The sequence below is a fragment of the Gavialis gangeticus genome, unplaced genomic scaffold, assembly GCF_001723915.1.
Source record: "Gavialis gangeticus isolate Ggan-Ray unplaced genomic scaffold, GavGan_comp1, whole genome shotgun sequence".
In the NCBI taxonomy this organism is placed as follows: Eukaryota; Metazoa; Chordata; order Crocodylia; family Gavialidae; genus Gavialis; species Gavialis gangeticus.
In genome coordinates, this window is record NW_017729022.1 from 32,017,433 (window position 1) to 32,043,709 (window position 26,277).

The window sequence follows — 26,277 nt, forward strand, 5'->3', positions numbered from 1 at the left end:
CCCAGGGTCTGGAACAGCCTGCCATCAGAGATGGTTCAAGTACCTACACTGAACACCTTCAAGAGCAAATTGGATGCTTATCTTGCTGGGATCCTATGACCCCAGCTGACTTCCTGCCCTTCGGGCAGGGGGCTGGACTCGATCTTCTGAGGTCCCTTCCAGCCCTAATGTCTATGAAATCTATGAAAATAAACAATGGAGAAAAACTGAACTTATATATGAAATTAAGCATCTTACTGATCAATTAAGCAGTCCACTGTTGACAAACTCCTGTTCTGCAATGTCACACAATTATCCAAGTCTCAGCAAAACAAAATAACTTAGACTAGGTGGACTATTTTTTTTAGTAACAAGTTCAAATATTCCTCTGTCCATCAAATGCTGAAATGCTGTTTCATAAATCTTAATTCTTTTCTATTTAGGTTTGAGACACTTGAGTCCTAAAGCAATCCCTTGAAAAATTTCCTGTCTCTTCCATAAACAAATACTGAATGATTCCATCTGATCAGGATGACAGTGGGCAACAGAAACAAGCTCATATGGGAATGCTTCAGGGTTAAAGCTTTTTAGCAATAACCTGGTTAAATGAAAAAAAAATCACAATGATTTGCGGGAGGGTTAGAGTGTTTTATTCCAATAAATTCTGGATGTAGATTGCCTATACTGTTCTCATAACCTACGAAATTGTTTCAAAGAATTAAGATATATGACTGATAAAAGCAGTCCAATATTAATTTCTCACATGGATGTGTATTCTGGAAATTCAGTTTCTTCTGCAGTCTAGGCTTTCTTCAGTTGCAAATTTAAACTACATAATAGTATTGTTTTAGGTGGCTTAAAAGAAACAACATGGGGTTACAAACAACATAAATATCTCTATCTGTAATGCATTATCAAGAATCCATATCCCAGAGCAATACTAATTGTTTATTTAGAAGACAGTTTATTCATTGGACATAATTAACACTTTCTGCAGGCCTGAGATAGTTCACTAGAAAACAAGAAAGAAATGAGAATAGATTTTTTTTTAAAGTGCAACATTAACTCTTAGTTGGAAAAAAGTGAGAGACACTTTGTCCACAAAAAAATAATGTGAAATAAAATAAAAATCACACAGTAGAAATTGTGACGAGGGAGTTCCCTAAGCATTTAGGGCCAGTTCCAATCAGAAAAATATGTTAGCGGGAGATAGCGGACAAAATTCTTATCATCAGGCCCAAGTTGAAGTCAATATAAAACACAGCCCAAAATTATAACAATAATTCACAGGTACTCTTCTTTCTCTGCTAACAGGTAAAATAAGCTAGATAATTAAGATGCATGTCTTTTATATGGATTACCTGACAATACTCGAGGATGTTTCTTGGCGCAATAACATTTTCTAATATCTACCAAAGGCACACTGCCAGTCTTGTTGAAATCTAGTTTCATATATGCCTAAAACAAAGATAAAAAAGAAAAATAGGCAGAATGAGAAATTAATAGAAATGTATTACATGAATACACTTAATTGCATCAGACATTTTTATGCTCAACAGAACAGACTGCACTTGGACTGAAGTACTTACATGTTTTATGTGAGTAGTTGTACTCAGAAAACTGACTTTAGACATCATGGAGCTCCATACTTATTTCTGTCTCAGTGACTTCCATATTAAATTTAAATCACTTCACAAGCCAAAACAATCTTTTTTCCCTGCCAGCACTGCAAGCTCAACCTAGAGAATTTAAAATCACCCTGCATTTTCTCGTCCTCTTGTAACTACAGTAAAAAAGCTGGTAATCATTTCTTAACTGACAACTGATCATCCAAGGCAGAAAGAGAACTCAGCTTAAACCCTCACAACTTTATTGCTTTGACACTGGTAACTGTAGTAGTACTATCTCTCTTTCAATGTAGGACTGACAGGAGGTCCTCTAGGAGAGAAAGCACAAGGGCATTGTTTTTTCTGTATTTTCTGTAACGACGGTAACAATTTTCAGTAGCTACAGTGCAAACTGGACTGTAAAAAGTGTTTTAAGTGAAAGATTCCACATTCTATTACCAATCCCTTTGACCACACAGTTTCCCTACATACAACATTTTATAAAACAGTATCTTAAATAAAGAAAGAACAGTGACACCTTGTTCTCAGTGCTTAATAGCTATGGACTGCAAAGTGTGTTAACAAAGATCAATATTAATTCCCCATTTTACATATGGGGGAAACTGAGGCACACAGCCATAGAAACTTTTCTCAGATTTACCAATACGCTTATGGAAGCTTCAATAACTGAATTCAAGTTTTCTAAATGCTAGCCCAATGTCTTATCCACTAGATTGTACCAAGAAAATAGCTAATGAAGAGGGGCATGCTAAGCAACAGAAATGTTTTTTTGCCAGTTGCAGAAGTCAAAACTAGATAATTCAGCACAAGGGAGAGAGATGCAGCCTTTTAATCAAAATGTATGTTAGTTTTTACAAATCAACATAATATTCTGAAATTCTTAAACTTTATTATGGTATTGATCAAAAATAAGATTTGAGAATTTCATTTTCTTCTGTGCAGGTAAACTTCTATCTAGAAAAATTACACAGACTTACTTTTCTGACGAATGCTTTTCGATACTCATTCATTTCCCCAAAGAGCGCATGGGTGAACTCCCCATAATCAACTTCATCGTTTCTGTTGTCATCAAGAATAAACCACAAAGACTCAAAGTCCTGAAATTCAAGAGTGACTTGTCAACGTTACCTTTTACAAGACCTACATGAATGTATATCATCGGGCACCTCCACCCTATTAAGTAGGATCAAAGACTACTATTTATTGGTCAAACAATATGCATTTTATGATAAATGCTTTACAGGCATGTAATTATGGAAAGAGACTGAATCACCACAAACTGATTTCCTAACAGGCAGATGACTGGTAGGTACAGTTATCACTGAGGGCTTCATTCTGTCTTTCAAATGTACCTCAGGGGACACGCCCTCTGAAATTTCCAAAAATAATTGAGACCCCAAGAATCCATAACTTACCAAAAAACCTCTGTTCTGCCATTTAGCGGAAAAGAAATCTCACTTCCCTTTTTCCATAAATGCAGCAGAGATATGCACCACAAGTGTTTTAGACTATGCGAACCCAGACTCTGTCTTTACATAGTACCAGAGTCAAGTGCACCTTGCTGAAGAATTTCTGTTATTTTACAAAGATCATTTTTCAGGTTGACCTCAACAGCCACCAAGACCGAGACAAGAGTGGCCTTGGAAACAAAAGTCCTTTCCAAGAATTCAGATCAGTAATGGAAGTAACCATCCTAGGAGCAGTAATGGCAATCAGAGCCACGATGTATGACGGACCTTTATCCTTCCTGGATCATAGAGAGAGTAGAATTTGTGGAATACTCACCAACAGAGATTGTTAACAATTTTGATTAAGGAAATTTACAGGACCAATCTAAGAGATATGGGATAATCCAGGTTTCAATAGAGAAATTATTATTCAAAGCTAGGGCAATCACAAACCAACAGTCAGTTAACTAGTTTAACTTCTTTTTTCTAAAAAATATTGTTCAACACTACCTATCAGCCAGTAAAACTTCAGATCTTTCTCAGTTATGTTTCAGGTCATGTCTTAGTACTACATCTCTTTCTAGACCAAGAAAGTAATTCCACACTCCTTCTGGACTACCATGATTCCTAGTTTGCCTCTGAAGCGTCAAGGTTGAAAAGAGCCTTTTTGAAATATCTTAGAGTCCTTTCATCTCAGACCTAATTCAAATAGTCATTATGGACAGACATTCTCCCAGCTGCAGATTTTTGGGAAATACAGTTTTGTTCCTCGTATTTTTTCAACTTCTACATAAGACCTATTGGAAAAGCCCATATGAAGCAATATGTGCCAAAGTGCCAGAAATCTGTAGAAGGTAACTAGCTGCATCTCATGTGTATTATTTACTAGGAAGGCATATTATCATTATTAGACACTAAAATATAGTTAAAGGACTTTTAAAAATGTTTTTAAAGGTATCCACAAAAGAAAAAAAATAGTCTTGTGCCTCTTTGTACTACTTAATGATGCATAGAGAGGGACTGAAAGCGAGGTTTTAAAATGTCAGTCTAAAAGCAGAAGTACCAAATACCACTGAAGTTTTAAAATTGCCATTTTAACTAGAGGAAAGCAGCAACTCAAACTTTTATAAGACAATCAGACTGGGATCACACTCATGGCTTCAGTTCCAGTTCCACTTACCTGTTCAGACACTTCTAAATGAAATATTTTTAAAGCTTGTTTAAAATCCGCCTTAGAAAGGACTCCATTTCCTTTCTTGTCCAGCTGTCTGAAGTACTTTCCTAATCCTGTTACAATACGAACTCCTCTTTTACTTAATTTGTTTCTGAGAATACCTGAGGATCCAGAGAAATACTTTTAACCATATTTACTTGAAGTGGAAAATGATTTTTTCCAAAACTACCCCTTACCATGCTGTTAGTTATGTAATGCAATCATGCATCCAACTTCAGTGAAGCCAAAATGCTAGCAGAATAATGATACAATGGGTGCATCTACACAAGATGCTAAATCTGCAGTAGACTAAATTTTACTACACATTAGCATGTCACAGCAACAGCTACGCTATTGTGTTAATATGCAGAATAATTAGCCTACTGTGCATTAGCATCACTAACACCAGTTACTGCGCATTCAGTTAGTACCTGTTATTACAGGTACTAAACTTAATGTGCAATAACTACAGCATATCAATGCACATGTAGATATGCCCATGATCAGTTATTTCATTTAACATTTGAGTACAGATATTATTTTAGGAAGTGGCCAGGTTTTACTCACAAAAGCGTAACAAGATCTTAAAGAAGGAACAGGACTCATATTTCTCTGTAGTACTAACTAGGCAGTTGTAAAACAGTTCACTTCTACTAGGAATGACTGGATACCATTGAGATTCAACACCAAAAGTGATTGAGCAACTCTATCCAGTGGAACTGTGCATCTGCTAGCATCGTGTAGAATCCTTTTATTCAAGAAGTAATTGTAATAGGGTTATTACAATGACTCCAGGCTCTCACTAGCTCAGATTTAACCTTTCTTTATGCAAATAAATATTAAAAACATATGGGTACAAGGATAAACATAGGACCGCAAACCCATGAACAATTATACAGGTGAGGAATGTGAATAACAAGACACATTCCACTGCCTTTGGTAGGATTACTTATGTGGGTAAACAATGATCAAATAATCAGAGCCCTAAATTACAGGCTTACTTTATGCTGGTAAATCAAATTCTTTCATATTCCATTAGAGAGTCATCTGCTCCTATCATAGCAATTTCTGCAAATTACTGACATCTGTTATACATTTGCCATTATACATTAAGAGGGGAAAAACAACAAATGTTTGTATTACAGGATCTTGATATCAAGTCAGTAATAACAGATAACTTGCAGGTATGTACAACTGGCTTGGTTCTAGGTCCTAGGCCATCTTTGCTGATAGCAAATATAAAAAGATAGGTGGGAAGCTGATTTACATGTCATGCCAGAAGAACATTTGAAAGAAATATGGCATATCACCACAAATGGCATCCACACATCATTCCTCCACCCTGATTTTTCTAGAACACAATCTTAAAGCAGTTTTTACTGAATGCCAGAGCATTTGCTGAGAGCCATTTAGTAAGTCCTGAATATCCTGCCAAATAGTATCTAGTCTGTCGAACATAAATTTTGTTGACACGTTACCAAGATATTGGAGCAATATTAAAAAGGTCTTTCCACATTATGAATACAAAGCATGCATGTCTCTTTCCAAAAGTCAATATGCTGGAATTGATAGATGAATTAAAATCTTCCAGTAAACACCAACAAACAGGCATGCATATACACCAGCAAAAACTATTATACATATTTTAGCAAGCACAATATTTAATACATTATCAAATACAGTACTAAGAAAATATTCTATATGCAGGAGAGCATGGGAAAATATATTAAAATTCAATGAGGCAAGAATTCTTGTGGATGATATCTTTTATTAGACCAACTGCATGGTTGGGATAGACTTAGAGAAGCTTTTGGGTGTCACAGTAAAATTCCATGTAATTACTTAGAGGAGACAGGATAAAACAGTTCTTTCATGTGTTATTATTGACAGCAACATCTTATAGATTACATTTATAATTAATCTATGCTCATCACATCATCTTTTGTTAAACACTGAAAATTAACAGAGAAAACGTATTTAAAGCACCATGCAATATACATATGTTGATGATTGTTTGCTCTAATGTCAAATACTAGTACTTACTTACAGAATTGCACATCCTGCTTTTATCTTTTTATTTCCTAAAAACGTAATTTTTAAAACCTCACTACAACCTTTAGATTACTTACAAAGACAGTAACATAACATTAAAATTAAATGGAAATATGGTAGAGGCACAAACCTTGAACAGTCCAGAAAACTTTGTTGACATTGGTCTCTTGCTTACTTCCCACAGAAGTCTCTCTAAAAATGATCCGTTAATAAATGATAAAATCACATTCTATGTTATTGAAACAAAAGGTATATAGGAATACTTTTCTGAACAGCAGACTGTATATTAATATTCATAAGAATATATTAACTTTACTAATAAGAGTATTACATTTACTAATGAAGCGTTCTAGCTGTGATGGTCTAGAGAATGTGCGAGAAGCAAGGTGTTTTGGATAAAGTTTTTTATTGGACCCACCATGTAGTTGGAGGAGTTGTTAGAAAAGATCTGTGGCATAAAATGAGGAAAGACTCTTTGTGCCCAAAAGTTTTTCTAACATCTCTCCCAACTAGAAGCATAGCTGGCTAGTATTGTACCCTAGGCCAGGAGCTTGCTGCTATTGGGGGAGATGTCACCTTCTTCTACCACCAACATGCATGTCAAGTAACCAAAAAACCCACCAATTTTTAGCAGCAAAAAATAGAAGTGACATCCTGTACTCCTACAACCATACAGCACCACTACTTCTCTGCTCTCCCTGCTCCTGGAGCAGAGGCTGGAGCCACTGTAAGGAAGGTGAGGCATGGGTTGGATGGGGTGGAATGGGAGGAGGTGTCCCCCTGTTTCATTCCAGCACTTTTCCCCACCAACCCCACTCACCCTAGGCAGTGCTCAAGTCTTGTTGCTTTACTTGCCCATTCATCACCGGTCCAATAAATATATTAGCCCCCAAAACTTTGCTTGTTAACTTTACTAGAAATTGGCATACAAAATGTACTTGCAAACTAGCAGAAGGAATGAGGGATCTCTCGCCTGTCAATTTTCTGTTGACAGCTTCTCCCCTCAATCTTTTCTGTCTAAGGAATTTGAAGACATCTCAGTTCTGTTGTTGGAGGCCCCAGGACAAAGCCCTATGTACTTCAACTCCAGCCACCAGTGAAGTACTTCCAAAGCAACAGAAATACTCCAGAACCACATATTAGGGTTAGAGAAATATATGAGAAGCAAGGATGTTTGTGGATGATATATTTTATTGGACAAAGTATATGGCTGAGATAGACTTTAGCTTTCAAATGCAATGCATTTTTCTTCAGGTCATTAAGTTATTAGGAAAATAACTGGATATTCTGTAAGTAGTCTTCAGGTTAACACATCTTTTCATAAATGATTCAATTTGTTATTAAACTTACCAGACCACCAGCATGTGCTAAATAAGGACACAAACCAACGACAGGAAGAAAATTATTAGGTAAAAAATTTCTAGTTCTACCACACAATTTCTTTCCTCATGTCCATTACTAAAGTAGGCCTGGAAACAGCCTCCTGAGCCAACAACCATTAACTCAAAGAACACCCAAAATCAACCCCTGAAATCCTCATGTATAACTAACTACACCCAACAATACTTAAAACACCAATTATACCCCAAAATACATAAGTCAAAAACAAACAAGGAGGGCAATGCCAATGCCCTGCCAGTGTAACAAACCTGAAATAGGGATGTATAAGAAAGTAGTTACATTATCAAAGCACAACAGTGGACAGAAATAGAACTGCTAAATCATTAAAGCAAGAACTTTGTTATGTAAATAAATTACTTGGTAACAAACCAGCAATACTTTCCTATTCTGCAGACAGTAGAGGAACACGAACATATCTTACAAATATTCCTCATACAAAACTCTTCATAGGGCCACTGATACCTTGCACATGGAGCCTTTATACTTCTCTAATTTTCCAGATGCCTACCACACAGACTGACACCAAACCATCTTGCTTGAAGGGTTACAAAGCACTAAACCCCAAGCATTTTATAGTGAATGAGATGGGGGGAAAAGAGCATACACATGATACATATATTCTGTGACTGATTTGGAGCTGCTTTGTATGCATTTATGTACACTGGCCTGGTTACTGAGATGTGGGGGTTTTTAATAATGTACTGTGTGCCCGCCTGGCCTCGAGGATGCATTTGCGAGCCGCCTTAGCACACGCCCGGTATTCGGCATGGCGTGAGGACATACGACCTCTGGAGGTGTCCTCAATCACCCCAGGGAAAGCCTAGAAACTCTCCTGCCATGACTTTGATCAAATCTTCAGTGGTGGGTTCCCCTTCTGAGGACTCTCCCAGGAGGGTCACAGGTATCCATGGGGTTCTGCCTTCCCTACACCCCTTCCATATGCCAGCCTCCAGGATGAGGTAAATAGTTTCCGTGTGGTATACCCTCTGATTGTGCCAGTCATAGCTCTGCACGTTATCTGTGCTACCAGAACAGGTGATTTGCCGTGGCCTCTTGGTGTTTTCCTGTGGCCAGCTGGCCACCTGCTGTGGGTCTAAGGCAGCTCCTGCCTCTTGGAGCGATGCCCGTACCCTGGCAACAGCAAGAGAAAAAAAGAAGAAAGGAAAATCCAAAGGGAATGCCAAAAAAAAAAAAGGAACACCGAAAAAAAAGAACCTGAGGGAATAGGCTAGCTGCCTCTCTCCCCTCACAGCCCTTGTGCCTTGGGCTCATGCTGTCCCTCGACATCGCTCCGGGTCCTCCCTCCTGCTGAGGACCTCTCTTCTCTTTCTGCCAGCTCTTCAGCTGTAAGCCGGCGCTGCCTCCGCTCAGCGTGGAGAGCATTTCCCTTGCCGGTCATTTCCCCCACTCTCGCCTCACCTCTGCTGGTGTCGGCTTTTATCCTGGCTGGGCGGTGTTCCCCAGTGATGTCAGTCACCCAAGCCTGCCCCACTGGCAAGTAAGTCCAACTTATAAACTGCACAGGCAGCTCTTCCCGGCACAGCTCATCCTGCGCCTCCCGGCCTGAAATTGGTACGTTTGCCCTGGTTTCAGAGCTTTCTCTGCGGGGGTGGGTCACCCTCATCCCTTGTCCTACCACAGGGGGGTGGGTTCCCCATCCCCCAGTGGCTGTCTCCCTGGGACATACTGGTTTATGTTACTGGGGGTTGGTCTGGGAGTAGGAGACTGCTCAAAAAAGCCATTCATCTGCTGGTATTCAGGAGAACTTAAGGGACAATCCCAGAACTGCTAGTTCTGGTGGGTCTACCTCTGTTTCCAGACAATCTAATTATGGTTCCAAGCAAGACCTGCCAGACTCAGAAATATAAAAACTCTGGCAGGGTTTAAAGGCATGTGCTCCCACGAAAGGGAGATCAGTTGTTCAGAGGAATCAAAATGATACAAAGGAACCAAGGAGAGCTGAATAGTTTTTCAGCAGTGAATTGTCAGACATCAGGCAAGTTAAACATTAGCTGCTTTTTTTCAATATTTTGTTCTTTCTGCAAAATAAACAAGCTTTATAAAAGCCTCTAGTGGGAAATAGGTCACATACTTCTGAAGAGAAAAACTGCAGAAGCATGAACTAAACCAGACCTGCAGAGTATTAAAGGATACAAAGGATACAGTAGCCCAAGCACCAATCTAAGAGTGCAAGAATTACATAATGTCCTCCGCTATCTTGACTTACTGAGAAGGTGAGGTTGGAGAGACCACAAGAGGGGACAGAAGTGCATCTGTAACATCTGTCATATATTTAAGATCACCTTATGGTTTTAGGAATGGCCATGAATGTCACAACCTTCTAAAAGGATGTTAAGAACTGTAACAAAATGATGGGATAACTATTTTCCAGTAATTGTGGCAAGAACTTACTTTGAAGAGAAAGGTTTCTGGAGCTATAACACTTTACCAGTGTAGTTCTTACGCATACAAAGGAAATAATTCCAAACCCTGTCTTTGGGAGGTAATGACAACTAAAAGGCCACCCACAGACTTGTCTAATCTGTCATTCTGATTAAATTTGACACTTGACAATACTTATCTAATGTGCCTGCCTAAAGAACACAATTTTCTCTGGTGTTTGGTTTAGGACTCTAATCAGCCAACCTGGAGGAACTCTAATATAGCTGAGATCATGAAAATTTGCTGGTTATTGCTTTTATCGCAGTAGCACACAGAGCTTGGGCTCCATTGCACCAGGCACTGTCTTTATAAAAACATAGGGGGGTTTTGGGTCCCAGATAAAATACCACTTCCTTCCTGAGTTCTGTCCAAAAAAAAGCAGTGATGCTGCATAGAAAAAACCTGTTAAACTACACTTCTCTTCCAATGCTTAGACTGTTAACTGTAGGTCCTCTGGGTCCAGATGAAGGAGCTATCCCTATTTCAAGAGTTCTGGTATTTTTTCCAGTTGCAACAAAGGTCTTTTGGACTACCACTAATCTATGCATTCTCTAGACCAGCAGAGGACTTTAGGCCTCCCCTTCCTTCAAAGCAGCAGATTCTTCTTTGTACAGGACGAAATTTCAACTGCCACAGAGCAGTCCTGACCTCTGGTTACAGTCTATTTGAAAGGGATATAAGCCCTTACCTTTTAACCATAAGCCAACCCTGAATGGAAGGAATTTCTACAGTAAGCACTAAAACTGACCACTACATGGCTTTCTGCATTTTCTTCTGAAATAACTGGTATTGGTTACTGTCTTAGCCATGACACTGGTCTTGATGGACCACATCTTTGAACCTGTGAAATGGTATCTGTAAGTTTTTGTTCAGAAATGTTACCAGCAGGATTGCCAAAGAGAGTAAAAAATCTATTTACTCTGAGCTTTTAACTAAGTTTGTCTTCTAGTATTCTTCCCAACCTGTGAAGCTTCCTTCTATGGTGAGCAGCAAGCATCTAGAACAAAAATCGAGTCAGCAGTACCACTCAAGGATGAGCCTGATGCAAGATACCAACAAACCTGTCAAGTGGAGATAACTAGCTACTGATGACTACTGCCTGCCTGCAAATAACTGATTAAATGAAGCTTTGGATCTTTCAGAATCTTTACTGCAGTAGTCTTATTATGGTCAATGCTAAGCTTGCTTTAGCCCCTGGGTATTTATGTTAAGGATGTATATTCTGAAAGGCTGGTAAATATGACTTTTTCAGCAACCAGCCAGTATGAAGGAAGCTCTTTTTCCTAGAATCTGTTGTTTGCTTGGTATGTTGTTCATAAATGGGAATAAATGTATATCTTGCATTCTGAACCTTGCTTTGACTATTACCAGCCACTTCCCAGAACTATGGGTTCGCAGGCTTAGCGAAAAGGATACAAATATTCATTTTGTCCTTGTCATGACGATGATTTTGTTGGTTTGGAAAGAAAATGTATCTGGGTTTCACTGGGAGCTTTAGCCTCAGATTTTTTAATCCTGTTTAAGGAAGTCTCTTGTTGTACTCAGCCTTGGTTAGGCTGCAGCTGGAGTACTGCATCCAATTCTGGGCTCCACAATTCAAGATGGATGTGGAGAAGCTTGAGAGAGTCCAGAGGAGAGCCACAGCATGATCAGAGGGCAAGAGAACAGGCCTTATGAAGAGAAGCTGAGAGCCAGGGGACTCTTCAGCCTAAAAAAGCTCAGGCTCGGGGGTGACCTGGTAGCAGCCTAAGGACATAAGGGGTGTGCATCAGGATCTGGGGGAATGCATATTCACCAGGGCTCCCCAAGGGATGGCAAGGACCAACAGTCACAAACTCCTCCAAGACCGTTTTAGTCTGGACGTAAGGAAAAATTTCTTTACTGTTTGAGCCCTCAAGGCCTGGTATAGACTCCCTCCAGAGGTGCTGCAAACACCTACTCTGGACTTTTTAAAGAAAAGTTTGGACGTTTATCTTGCTGGGATCCTTTAACCCTAGTGTAACAGTGCAGGGTCCTAGGGGTGGCCGTGAACTCCCCTAGCGCCCCCTACCATGCCAAGTTGGTGTCAAAGCACCCTCACCATCTTGCCCACCACGTCTTTGATGGTAATAATGTTTAAGGGAAGCTGCCCTTTTGTCCTCTCTGACACGGTGCCCTGATGTATCCCAGTCTGTATCCTGTCTTGGGTGACCCGGTGCACCCCAGCCTTATGGGCTATGTGTGGCTCCAACCACCCCTGTACCACGCCTCAAGCCTCGCAGATGTACCGGACGTTGTTTGGTCAATCCCTTTCTGCGCCCCCACGGACCCTCTCTGGCTCGCCTCGCAGCTGCCCGCGTCCCCACAGACGCTCTCTGGCTCGCCTCGCAGCTGCCCGCGTCCCCACAGACGCTCTCTGGCTCGCCTCGCAGCCTGCGCCCCACGGGTGCTCTCTGGCTCGCCTCGCACTGGCGCTTCTCGCTGCCCCCCTTTGCTCTGGGGGTGTCTCGCTGCCCCCCTTGCTCTGGGGGCGTCTTGCACCTGCCCGCACTGGGGCTGAGGTCGATACACCCCTGAATGTTGTGCCCTCTCTGGCACCGGGGTCCCCATGCTACCATGGAGCCCCTATGAGGCCTCCTCCAACCCCTAATAGCCTCACCCGGTCCTCCGGTGTAACGACAACAACAAAAGCAATAACGTAAGCCAATCGGCTATAACTCAAATCTAAACCTCCTGGCTAAAGCGTTTTCCAAACCATGCAACATCTCTCACCTGTCTAGCTAGTGATTTGTACATCCAAGCCTTTCCCTTTTCCCCTTTCAGGGCCGAGCTCTTTTCCTTGGTCAAACAGTGTTCCTTCTGTATGGCTGCCAGTTGGGAGAGAGAGAGAGCACCCACAGCCTCCTGTCTGGGTCTTCTAGTGGTCAGCCCTGCCCCTTCTGGTCAGCTGACTCACCAGGTGTGGGCCCTTAGCTCCTCCTGGTTGCCCCTAGCAGCCAGCACCTGAACCCATACTGCTGCTTTTCAGTAGCAGGCACCTTAGTGCCCTGCTACACCTAGCTACCCCAGGGGGCTGGACTCTATGATCTTCTGAGGTCCAAGGGCCCTAATGTCTATGAAATCTATCAAGTCCAACCTATGTTCTGCTAGACGCTGATATACCGCTATACTGTTTTTGACAGTGAGGGTTGGGGTTTCTCTGCTATTTCAGCTACTAATTTCTCAGGTGCTCCCATAAATAGAAAATTACTTGTAAATTTGTGGATAAAAACTGATACCATATTCAAGTCGATTCAGATTATTCAGAGTCAAAACTCAACAACAATATAGCCATTACATGTGCAGCTTGTCCCTGGAATGAATGGCCATTAACTTGAGTGATCTACTAGCAGAGGCAAAAGGATTTAAACACAAGGTTTTGGGTTTTTTTATATTGCTTGCTTATTTTTGCCTTATAATGGGAACACTTACTTTTTCCTCCTGGCAACCTGGAGTGTTAAAAATTTAAGATTTGCTGCTGTACAGGCTGTAAAAGATTCTCCTCTCCATGGAAATCCTCTCCACAGAGTTCCTCTTTTAGCCTGTCCTAGTAGAGTCTTGACATAAGGCAAGTGTCAGGGGCCTAGCATGCTTGACTCTCAAAGTCCATGGTCTAGAAGAACATTGTCAGCAGATTATAGCTACAAAGCAGAGCCATCCTCTCAAGTATGTACCATTGGATGCCCATGGCTACTGATCTGTGAGAGAAGACTGTCCTCTCCAGCCCATACCCCAGCTCAGTTGGTGGCAAGAAATCACAGCTTGCTCTGAGGTTCCTGAAAAGCTGCCTACACCACTCTTGGATTCAGCTTAATGCTTGCCGAGGTACTATGCTGCAGAAACCACCACATTAGAGGAAGGTAATTTCTTATCTCAGGAGATGGACAGAAGAGCTACAATTGGAAATGAAGTATTCACCAAAATGGGGGGAAAAATTGTATGTCAGAATGGTTGAGAGAATCTGAACCACCAATCTTCTGCTGTGAGAAGCAGAAAATCTAGCATCCTGAGCCGACAGGCAGGGTTTGCTGCTGAAGGATCCAGTAGTGACACTGGAGCCACTCCAAATTCCAAATAGAAGGCAATACTGATTAGTGACAAATGAGGAAAGAAGCTGTACAGCAGAACAAACATATTCCTCAAATGCAATGAATTACATGAATTAGCAAAAATTAAGCTTTGTCTTCCATCTTATGAAAACTTTGGCACAGAGGGAAATGTCACTCTAAATACTGTACCAATATATACTTCAGTACATTGCAATATACATCTGGAATTCACAGTTCTATAGACCCAAATTTCACTATGGCACCTTTATATTACACTACAGGGCAATGTAAATTAAAAAGGGCCTTCTATATGCATGTACTTCCACAGACAAAATTTGTAACAACAATCAATAGCTATTTTAATAAAAGTAGTCTTTAAATAGTGAAAGAATGGTTTTAATTGCAGCATCTTATTGATGCTCTAGGACAAAGAAATTCAAAGCTTGGAACACTTTCCATAGGTTAATGTGGACTTTACACCATAATTTGACTGAGCAAACTACAATTCCAATTTTATTAAGTGAATTTAGGGTGTACTTTCAGGCAACACAGTCATAGAATTATGATCTTGCAATTGAAATATTATTTGTGGCAGAACTGTACTGCCAGTGAAATACAGAACCCCAAAAGACAGCACTAAGTTTACTGGTGCAGACAGTTAGCCGAGAGTCTTATTTACAAAATAAAGTTGCTTCAATGGTTCACTGAACCATGACAAAATAGTGAGTTTTTAAAAGTTCTGTTCTTATAGTGTATGGAACAAGCTCATTTATCAAGGTCTATTTCAAAAAAGTAACTGTAGGAATTCCCCTTCCAGAGGGATTCTCTGCTGCAGAAAAGTGATCTCCCTCCAAGCTGCAATATATTTCAAAGGTTATCTCCACAGGGCACAAGGGAGAGCAGAAATGTTTATAAAAGAGAAGGGCCTCACATCTACAGGCCCTTATCCTGGGAATAGGACAGTGCTGCTTCAAAGAAACCCAAGTTGCAGGAAAGGAAGAAGATCTGTACATACAGTCCCTCCCAGACTAAAGCCAGATATCATATTTCTTCTGGGATAAAGCCTTTTGTCCTGGGATCCTCTTAATGCAAAAGTGCTTATGAAGTACTTATGAAACATGCAAGATAAACGTGCGCTAACACCTTCCCTCCCTGCCTCCCTCCTTCCTGGACAACCAGGGATCACTCGAGCTTCCCAAGACAAAACCTTTTATCCTGGAATCCTACAGACATACAAACCCAGTGTGCCACTTGAAGTACCTCAGAAGTACCCAACTGTCTGGAGACAACTGCAGCTAATTTGAGCTAATTACCATTCAAGCTGCAGGGGTACATGGCTGCGCTGCACCTTTTTTGATGCGAGTCAAAGCCTGGGACATCATCTGTTTTTACCCTTGGTGTGTAAAGGGGCTGCGCCACTCTTTTGTCTGAGATTCTGGATCAATGAGAACTGCCTCAAATGTTTTTAGCCTCAGTGATGCAACCAGGTCTTATATTCCTAGTGAAATATATTTTATCGGTCTCTCTCTCTCATTATTAAAAAGTTACAAGTTGATTTAAATTACCCTCCTAGTCAGAAATGTCATTTGCTGCTCATTGGACTCACCGCTAAACCAGTGATTTAGTGGTAAAAGAAATAATATCCTTAGCAGTCCTTGTCTACATTCAACTGTGCTGGTAAGGTTACTGAAGAGGAAAATTTAGCCAAAATAGTCAAAACCTTTATTCATCTTTACCAGTGAGAAAAGGACTAAGGATAACAAGGTTTAGCAAGGGATTACATGATTATATTCTCAAGTATTCTAACAGAGGTGGAAATAGTAATTCATCTAAAGAAAATACCATGAGTATACCTAGGACTTTGAAAAGAGGGAGCACAGAAGGTGTGGCACATCACATATACTACAACACACATTTTTCTCCAGTTAAAGAGAAACTAGTGGCTTTACCAATATGCTAGGGGGTCATGAATTATATTACTCAGTTTAAGATCAAAGGAGAAAAATATAACTATTGGAATGAGCTCCAATTTCCTAGATTATATATAAAGTTAAAAAAACTAAAACAAGCTAGGCAAAAACAAGTCAAAATAGTAAAAAAAAAAAATCGTCTCATTAGTCCTGTAGCCATTATAGTTAAATGTATATCTCTTATTCATAAAACAAAATCTATTCTTCCTGAGAGTCTTGATAGTACCTCCACTACACTGTCAGTCATTTCTACACCTGAGTTAAGGTTACTAGCTCAAGCTAAAAACAAGGCTGTAAAATAGAGGAGATATTGCCAGAAATGGCTAAGACAGAAAAATTACAGAAAAAAGGATAGTTTGAGTAGTGGAACATCAAGACCATTAAAAAGGAGAGGCAGTTGTTAACATCTGCTGAGAGATCAGTAGGATTCAGGGAGAAGATAATAAGCCATGAATGAATTGACTCTTGGAGCACTGCCTGAATAGAAATGCCACTGCCCCTTCCAGGCAGTTGGTTTTAAAGTTTGGGTGGGGCAGGAATCAAAGGGGGAGGTAAAACTGCACCACTGCACCCCTCCACCCCACTTCAAATTCCACCCCTGGGAATTGCATCTATTATATCTTATTCCTTCTTCTTTTCTTCCAGTTCTGGGGTATCTTTTCTTCTACATAGAAAGCAGGATGCATATTCTTTCAAATGAACTAACTAAAATCTGCTCACGTCAGAGAGGTGGTTAAGATTTATACTCAGGTATGGTCTCTATAAATTCATGTTTTGTTAGGAACAAAATGAACTGAAGAAGGTGTTCAGGAACATAATTAATTCTTTTATTTTAACAATGATCCTTTGACCAATAAACTGTCAAAACATTTATTTTGATAGTTCCATACTACAGCACTTCAATACTATTCACTGCATTTGTTTTTCCTAACAACAGCCTAAACATACACTTTTAGCAATGTAAGCAGTATGCATTATGTAAACCTTGTATACAAATTCTTAATTTAGGATCATATTTTCAAGGAAGGAAAAGTAATGTGGAAAGCTGTGCTTACTTCAAAAAATTCACAGATGTTTCATCAATATTAGTGACACGAAGGGTAAGCACTGGGTTTTGTTTCATACTTTCTGGAAGGCTGTGATCAAGACTCCAAAAAGTCAGGTTAGCACCCTGTAGATAATAGCACAAGTAGGTCATCTATTCTCTGAAGTGAACTCTTCACCTTCAAGAAGTGAAAAGTTCTTCATCAAAAACTAGAATTATTCAAAATGTTAATGGGAAAAATTATACATTATTTTAGAATACAGTTAAAACATGGCACACATTTTGTAGTTCATTATTGTAATGCAAAACCAAGAGAAAAAGTTTTAGTTACTCTAAAAATTAAGGGATTAGCACGTCGGATTCTAGGTTAGCAGCTGCACATCTAAAAACAAATGAATTCTTATCATGACTTGCATGTCTGCTATACACTTAATGAGATGCAACTCACAAATCATTTGGACATCCTCAGGGCCAGACTCTACACCTCTCAGGAAGTGTAGTTCTGAAAAGATAGCATGGCATGGAGAGACAGAAGTGGATTTGTGCTATGAATTTGACATTTTTTTCAGGGCAACTGAAAGCAGTTTTAGAACTGGGTATACTTTAAGAAAAGCCTGGACAGAACTGCCCATCAGCTATCCTGCAGCCCACAACAGCTATAACCCTATTAGTAGACAGGTATCTCTTACTGAATTTATAGCAATTATTGCAAAGGAAGCACAGTCTTGACTGGGATCTCTAGGCACACACCGTAATATCTTCTAATGGTGGTGGCCATCCTTTCTGGCAGGCATGACACAAATTAGCCCCGCCCTGGGTGCCACTCCAATCCTTTTCCACTACCCAATCTGCTGCTCTGCCTTCTGCTTCCTGCCCTGTGCTCCCTGCCTGATCTTCTGCTCTGCTTTCTGCTTCCCAGCCTATCTTCCACTGCACTGTTTGTCCTCTCCCCAATCTGCCATGTTCAACACACACAGGTTGCCCATACCAATACCCATGCCACCTATGTCCTACAATCATTAAGATAAGTGAATGGAAATGTCTCATAATAATTAACTGAAATCTTGATCACTGTTAGCAAAGAAGAATCAGTACAATGTTGAACTGGTTAATTCTGTTTCTTCCAGGACACTGTGATATAACACAGATACTGACAGGATTCCTGTGCTTATGCAAGAACAAAAATTTAAACTGAAATTGGTCAAATGGACCATACATCTGTTCTGAAAAACCTTAGTCAATGTTTTGTTTTTTTGTTGGGGTTTTTTTTTTTTGGGGGGGGTGGTATTGGGGGGGCAACCTTTTCTTTTTTAATCCCACTTTTTCAAAAGTCTGGATTTCCCAATTAGGGTGCCATTTTAGAAGTAAAGCAAAATTGAGGAAAATGTACTCTTTGGAAAAACGTACCTAAAGTAGAGGTACACCAATATAATTGGTCCATATCATATTGGTACCAATAAAAGGAAAATTGACATTATCTGCAATCGGCTTTTTTCAACGGTATAACTGATAACAACACTGATAAATGCTGTATGCATGTGCACAGCTGCAGCATACATGTGGCCAGGAATGCAGCGTGGCAGCATGGAGAGCAGAGCCAGCCAGTAAGTCTGTGGGGAGGAAGGAAAGGGGCACATAGAGGCACCCACGGTGAGGGAGGAAGTGGGGGTGGGACTGGGGCAGGTGCTGCCCAGCCAGGGTGGGTTGGGTCATGGGGCAGAGCAGTGGGTGGCTCATATGAAGGGCACAGGGAGGTGGAGAGGGGGTGGGGGGCACCTCCCTGCTGTGCACACACCCCTGGGGGAGGTATGGGGGGCCTGTGCCCCCCCAGATTTGTGTGAAGGTAGGCTGCAAGAGGGCTGAGCCAGGGCTACACTTGGCATGGGCAGGGGTGGGGTGGGGTGGGCAGCAGCAGCACTGGGAGAGAGGACTACAGGATGGGTTACAGCCACTCCAAAATTCTCCATAGCCTCCCAGCACCACCACCAACTCCAAGGGCAGTCCTTGCCCAGCTCCCCCCCCGCAATGGGAAACAGGCTGGTGTAGCTACTGGCCCTGAGCCTGCAGCCTACCCTTGCGCTGTGCACAAATCTGGGGGGTACATGCCCCCATGCCTCCCCCAGGGTTGTGTACAACAGTGAGGAGCTGCCTTCCCATCCCTGTGCCCTCCAGATGAGCTGCCTGTGGCTCCACCCCATGACCCACCCCGCCCCGGCAGGGCAGAGCCTGCTCTAGCCCCAACCCCACTCCCTCCCTCACCGTGGGGGCCTCAACATGCACGCCCCTACACCTCTTCCCCCCCCAGCCCCCTTTTCCTCCACAGACGTACCAGCCGGATGCTGCTCTCCAACTATGCAAGGACAGCATTCACCCAAATGTAAGATTTGAAGGAAAATGAATGACACAATGGAGCAGAGTTAAAATGGGAGTCTTCTCAGGAAAATTACTACAGTATTTAATATTGGAAAATGTACTGCTCGGCCCATCTGTTCCTTGTGTGCACCTCAGAATCATATCACACCTTTGCTTCAGTGCTAACAGAACACAGTACTGTTTAGAGAGTGAACTAGATTCAATTTCTTTTCATGTATCATTATAACTATTTTTGACCTACAAGTAAATACACTGGCAAATCACGGATTGTGGGACTACACAGGTGTCCTGATGGTATAATTCTAAAACAAGAAGACTAAACAGATACAGTTTACAGCACAGTTTGGCCTGCAGAACATTTACAGTAGTAATCATGCATAAGAAGGGAAAACAAAGAACTCGAATGTCAGTTCCTACACTGAGTATTCTGCGGTGACAATTATACAACTAGAGATAACAACTGGCTACTAAGAAAGACATGGAACCAGCTAATACCATTTTTGTCAATGTTCTAAGTAGCTGTTTGTATATCCTTAACTGTGCTTTGCCCTTAGGTTCAAATGACTGATTGAATAAGTAGAACTTTTAACTATAAATGACGTGTCTTCAAAATTCTCAAAAAAAGCACCACTTTATTCCATAATCTCTTTTAAAGATCTCTTTCAAAAGAAAAAAAAAAGTTGGTGATAAATCTGTTCAAACTTAAAATATTTATCAAGCATATTACTTTACTCTTAAAATACTTAATAATTTTTCAATGTTATAAGTACCAGCAGACTTTTCAACAGTCATTAATTTTTTACAACTAATTTGTGCTACTTTATCATTAGGGACTTTTCACAGATACTCACTTTTTCAACTAATTTACAGAGCAGTAATTAGCTGTGTTAATCTGAAGTCAGGCAGAAGGCAAGGCAGGATGGCACCTTATAGACTAACCCATTCAGAAATGCTATGACTGGATTTACAGAGGTACTAAATAGAAATGAATCAAATAATCTAAATACAAAAACAGGGATAGGGAGAGGAAGGGATGAGGGAACACTTACAATATAGTCCCCAAATGTTAGCCATTCAAATCAACAGAGTGGACTCAGACCCCACTTCAATCAGCTACAATACCAACCCTATGACAAAGACACCAGAATCCTTCATGTTGTCACCTATAGCCCCCTCTAGAAAACCTTCTTCACATCATTAATGACCTCCAATCCATCCTGGAAAGTGACTGCTAGCTCAAGATACCTTTGGAGGACAAGCCTATCTTGGGTTACAGGCAGCTCACTAACCTCAAATGATGTCCCTCCAGCAACAAACTATCCAACTCCTATTCTCACAAAGGCACCAAGGCTCGTTCCATATGCAGATGCTAGCTATGCCCCTCATCAACTGGACCAAACAATATGGATTGTAACATCCAGAATTCATTAACCCATTCCTCTGCCAATACTGCATATGCCATCATCTGCCTACACTGCCTCTCTGCTCTCTGTACTGGCCAGACAGGAAATCCCTATGTGAAAACTGTGGCACAAGACATTTTCAGCAGACCAGATTGTGTTCCGGATGAGCTCAACAGAGATTACAGATTCTTATCCCATTGCCTGGACTAGCCTGGAATAAATTACTTTATTCATTGTAACTCTTATATCCTTAACTATTTTGCTTATCTTTGATCTCTTCAACTCACCTTTGCCTCTCTCAACATTGCCCCCTTCCCATTTCCCTTCCTCTCCCTTTGTCTATTCTTCGTAATGAATTACTTTATTTGTTTCTATTTAGTATCCCTGCTGTCTGCAAGTCTGTTCATAGCATCTGACAAAATAAGCTGTTGCCCATGAAAGCTTATGTATTTCTGAACAAGTTAGTCTATAAGGTGCCACCCTGCCCTACCTTCTGCATAATTTGTTTATGCCTTCAAGTCCCCTCCCAACTGCAGCCTCATGCACTTTGCAAGAAAAGTGCAGTCAGTTTTAAAGCTACGTGTGAAAACTCTAATATTTGGCTGACGGTGGGTGTATACAGAAAATGATCCAGATGCCAAAAGTTCTGAATCAAAGCTCTTGAAACTTAACAGAAGTGGGTTTTGGCTCTGTCCCTTTAAAGCCAGATTAGAATATCTGTGATATCTGAATGCAGATCTTAGATAAACAGCATTTCCAAATCAGCAGATTTGATGCATTTACACTGAAAGAATACTTACAATATAAAAGTCGCTAAGATCATAGAGCTTTCCTTTTTTTTGACTGCGCTGATGACTATAAACTCCCTTCTGAATGAAAGGTAAGGCATTTACTCTGTAACGCAATTCAAAACAAGTTTTAAAAAACTGAACATGAAGAGAAAAAGCTCCTAGATATTGTGGAGAGTATCTGAGATTTACATCTTTTTATAAATGTATTCATCATACCTGTTTTTGCCAAACTGTCGATATTCATAAACAGTAAGAGATCCATCACATGTAAAAAAGAATCCAATCAGCTCTCTACAGGCATCACGCCCATTCCTAAAATTATCATGGGAGAGTACCATTATAGTTTTGCGTTTAGCTGAATCTAATTTAAACTCATACAAATGATTACACCACTTTTTTTTAAATATGCATCTTCAGTAACAGTTCAGTGACAGAGACTCTATATTGCATTATCTTTTATCAATACGTTGCTGGTTTTGATTAGCTTAGTTAAATACTGAACTACTGTATACCAACTTGTGGATTTAGTTATGTATTCTGTTCTTTGTCAAAAATGCCTTTCAAACTCTCATATGCAGTATATTAAAGGACATTTCACAACTCAGCTGACCAAATACTTACATAAAGATCACTATGTTGGTCATGATCTGAGAAGCTAATGGACTGAATTATGAGCTATGTTCAAGTAAGAACTTAGTGCAGCTGAGGGAAGCTGTTTTTAACCTCTCCTTCCAAAGTCAAAGGAACAATTTAGTTTATCCCCATTCAGTTTCATGCAGCCTCATAGCTGCTCTGAGCTATATCAGAATGTAACAGCCCCCAAGAAAAATTATACTTAATTTAAATACATATGAACAAATCACACTTATTTATTTCTAAACAGATTGTTCTGAAAAAAGCAAGCTGTAATTATTCCAACTGGTTGCAATTATTCCAATTATTAAAAAAAAAAATTCACAAACTCAGAGAATTAATACAGGATTTTACAAAATTTCTCATTACCTTGAGAGAATTCTACAATCAAAGCGTAATTTGTTAGAAAGCATATTTTCAGTTAATGCTGATCTGGTCCTTATTCTGTCAAAAGAATGTTGCATATTAGTCAATAGATCTGTTCTACGAATGCAAAATACCATGACTATTTGAAACCATTTCTAGAAAAAGCAATTGGATTAGGAGCTGATCCAGGTAACTGTGAAAGTTACCTATATCAGAAAAAGGACCTGGTATGCAGAAGCTGCACAATCAGATCATGTAATTATCCACCACAACAAGGAAAGCACAATCATAGGAAGTGTCAATATTAACAGGATCTACTTTATTTAATGGCTGACAAGAGTAATGAAACTCAAAGTGTTTTCCTCTTCATTTCCCTTGGTTCCCTTGAGGATAAACATTGCTATGAGAAATAGTCCCTTGAGTAGTAACAGGCCTGCAACTTAATTCCACACTCAACTGTGTTCAATACTAGAGTCAAACTCCTCTAATTTATAGTGCTGGATTTTAGGAATGTGAAAGACTAAAGAGTCCCTGGAGAATAGCTTATGTGACCCTCAGATCTCAGCACACAAGATGATTTTTTACTCATCAAGTTGCTTACCAGCATGGAAATTATCTGGGTGCTGGCAAGCATGTATTTAGGAATTTGGGGGCATCCCCAAAGTGAAAGGTCTAAAGTTCATGTCTATGCCACTCGAGGGTAGTGACACACTGTGCTGCTCTACTCCTGGTACCTGCTAAATTAAGAGCTGTGTAGCCACATTTCAGAAGAGCCAATTTGCCAGGGCAGAGCATGGCAGGAACACAGCTATATTGCTTCTTATACGAAAGCTGGCATGTGCAGAACTAGCTCAAGTACCTGCACTGCACTTCCTTCTGCCTAGATCTTCTCAACAGGAATATTTTTACCTGCATAACTGTTTCTTTAACCTTCTATTCAGCGACAAACAGATACTCAAGCTAGGTCTTTTTGGGGTGCCACTCCCCAACCTAGAAATAGTTTAGCTCATTATGCTGTGCCTCAGTTAATTAGCTTTGTTTGCAATTAGCTTGTTTGGAAGAGCTATTTAACCCACCCTCAGGCCCAAACCAAGGTGGCTATACCACTTGGGATCAAATAGCTCCCTGGTGCCAGAACTGAGCTGCACATCCTTTCATAACATCTGATGAAGTGAGCCCACAAAACTTGTATATCTACCTTGGCTAGTCTACAGGGTGTAAATCTAGCCTTTTACTTGACTTCAGATTAACATAGCTAACTAGACCACTCTGCACAAACATACCCTAGAACAGTGGCATCCAACATTGGCTCCACAGGTCAAATGACTAGTGCAGGGTCAGTCTGCAGGCCAGATCCAGCATGTGGAGTCAGTCTCGGGTCTCATCTAGCAAGCAAAGCCATGTCACTTGGCCCATGGGGCTCCCTACAGGTTTGGACATTTGATGGTGCAATAAGCAGTGGCAGCATTAATTGCTGCAGCTCCTGCAGTGGTCAGGAGGCAGAGGACTGGCATAGGGGATACTAGAGGAAGGTACATGAACACAGGTAACATAAATGAAACAAAGACACTACTCCTAGAAACACCCAAGCTGGTTTTCCAAGGCACTTGTACTACCTATAATGAAGGGCATCCATATAATGGCTAAAAAGCACAACTCACTTTTCTAATTTTTGGATCAGTAAAACTGGAGGAATCAGATTTTACTACACTTGCTAAAAGTAGCCTTCAGATCAAGCATGCCAAGTTTTAGCTTAAAAGAAGTAACTTTTGCTAAAGTTACAACAGGCTGAAATTAGAAACCATGACCATAAGAAACAACTACAGCCTAAGAGAACTTACCTTGTTTCATGTAATGTTCTTTTTCTAAACCGCAATGGTGCTGTCCCAAGTGCTGGAAGCATAAGGTCTCTCTGGTAAGTATCATTACCTGTGTTTTGCTCTGGGTCACTTATTACTGCCCTGATTGAAAAACATATGCACAGATACACCTATGAACTGCTACAGCAATACAACAACTACTTCACAAATGGGCAATAATTCTATACACCTTGGGTATGTAGAAAAGGAGACTAAAAGTTACACATAAATGCAATAGTGACCCATTTGTATGTACTCAATGCATGCTATCATAATGTAGTTTAAAAAAAAATAAATAATGCCAACACTCGTCTAAGGCCTTATGTACCTGAAAAGGTTCAACCAGTCCTGCCTAAGCAATCAAAGTCCTAGAATGAGATAATTGTCCAGTACTGGCTAGTGAGGGTCAAGAAATAAAAGCACAAGGTAATAAAAGCCTGTCTACAGTGCTCCAAAAACTTGTACACTAACACTCCTTGTACCAATTAACATGTGGGAAATTCAGGGGGCCCTTTACAATACACCATCGTTGTTATTAACAGTAGTTCAGTACTGAAGGAAAAACAAATATATTTAAGCCATAATCGTGCACGTTGATCAGCCCATGGGTGAGGGGGAGGGAGGCAGCTTTTATGTCTATGTAGAAAGAATCTCAGTCACATTTCCCCAAAACTGATCTGACAGTAGGATTGGACTATTTACATATACACCTTATTGTGTTGCTTTTAAAAATTTTCTTATTTCAATGTTTTGAACTCTTCTTCCCAGACTATCATCCTACTCTGATTTCTTTTGTTAGTATTGGTTGAGTTATAGATGTTACATTTTTAAATTAAAATGTAATAGGGCTGCAGCTAAAGCACTACTGAGCACTATATTCCATTTTCATTAAAACATTTTAGAGCAAGAAAAGAAATTCAGGAAGCATAAAAAGAGACACAAAAGGAAGTTAAGCAGGAAATGAAAGTCACAGAAACCCAAGGTCCATATCTGGACATATATTTAAGACCTAGATTACTGCCATAAAAGCACTCTAACAAAAAATAGTGAATTTAATAGAACTAGTGAATTTAAGAGAATTCCCTTAACCATTAGTTCTGTGTACCATTGGAAAGGTATGACGTGGGACTGTAGAGAATTCCATACTCAAAGCGTGTGCGTGTGTCCCCAAAGGCAGCTAAGCTGCTGTTGGAACTGAAGCACAGAAAAAAAATGCAAAACAATGAGAAAGCTGGTATAACGTGAGAAAAATTTAGACTAGTTAAGGTATGCTTGAAAGTTAAGAACAGATTAAGAGAATGATAAATAACATGGAATAATAACTTTAGTCATTTTAACTGTTGATTTATGGGTTCTCTCTCAACATAGCATGGGACTATGATCAATAGAAGAGATATTTTCTATGTGCTCCAGGGATGGGGTGGGGTGCGGGGGATCTTTAATTTGAGCAGCTCCAAGAGCTACTAAGTAAAGCACCCGCAATGTCTCATGTATTAGCATCCCCATGCATGCTTTGAAATGGTGGCAGGGGAGCTTTATCTAAAATTCATCAAACGAGCTTTAGTTAAAGCGCCCCCACCACCATTTTGAAGTGTGGGGACACTGAT

At 40.3% G+C, this 26,277-nt stretch overlaps 1 protein-coding gene and 1 long non-coding RNA gene across 6 annotated transcripts in view; one reads left to right on the top strand and one right to left on the bottom strand.

The window, feature by feature from the left end:
- LOC109295737 overlaps window positions 1-11,750 on the top strand; it is a 27,138-nt gene extending 15,388 nt beyond the window's left edge. The window contains exons 4-5 of the long non-coding RNA XR_002096821.1: window positions 1,134-1,136; window positions 9,363-11,750. This is a non-coding gene — a long non-coding RNA (uncharacterized LOC109295737). The remainder of the gene's footprint in view (window positions 1-1,133; window positions 1,137-9,362) is intronic.
- CAPS2 (calcyphosine 2) overlaps window positions 1-26,277 on the bottom strand; it is an 85,697-nt gene that overhangs the window by 24,591 nt on the left and 34,829 nt on the right. For 4 of the 5 annotated variants that reach the window (XM_019514740.1, XM_019514743.1, XM_019514742.1 and 1 more), the window contains 9 exons: window positions 24,653-24,772; window positions 22,815-22,889; window positions 22,029-22,124; window positions 21,822-21,915; window positions 17,256-17,371; window positions 6,451-6,512; window positions 4,236-4,390; window positions 2,585-2,704; window positions 1,341-1,437 (listed from right to left, as the gene is read on the bottom strand). In XM_019514740.1, coding sequence (XP_019370285.1) covers window positions 1,341-1,437; window positions 2,585-2,704; window positions 4,236-4,390; window positions 6,451-6,512; window positions 17,256-17,371; window positions 21,822-21,915; window positions 22,029-22,124; window positions 22,815-22,889; window positions 24,653-24,772 — 935 coding nt within the window. The remainder of the gene's footprint in view (window positions 1-1,340; window positions 1,438-2,584; window positions 2,705-4,235; window positions 4,391-6,450; window positions 6,513-17,255; window positions 17,372-21,821; window positions 21,916-22,028; window positions 22,125-22,814; window positions 22,890-24,652; window positions 24,773-26,277) is intronic. The other variant, XM_019514741.1, reaches the window with a different exon arrangement.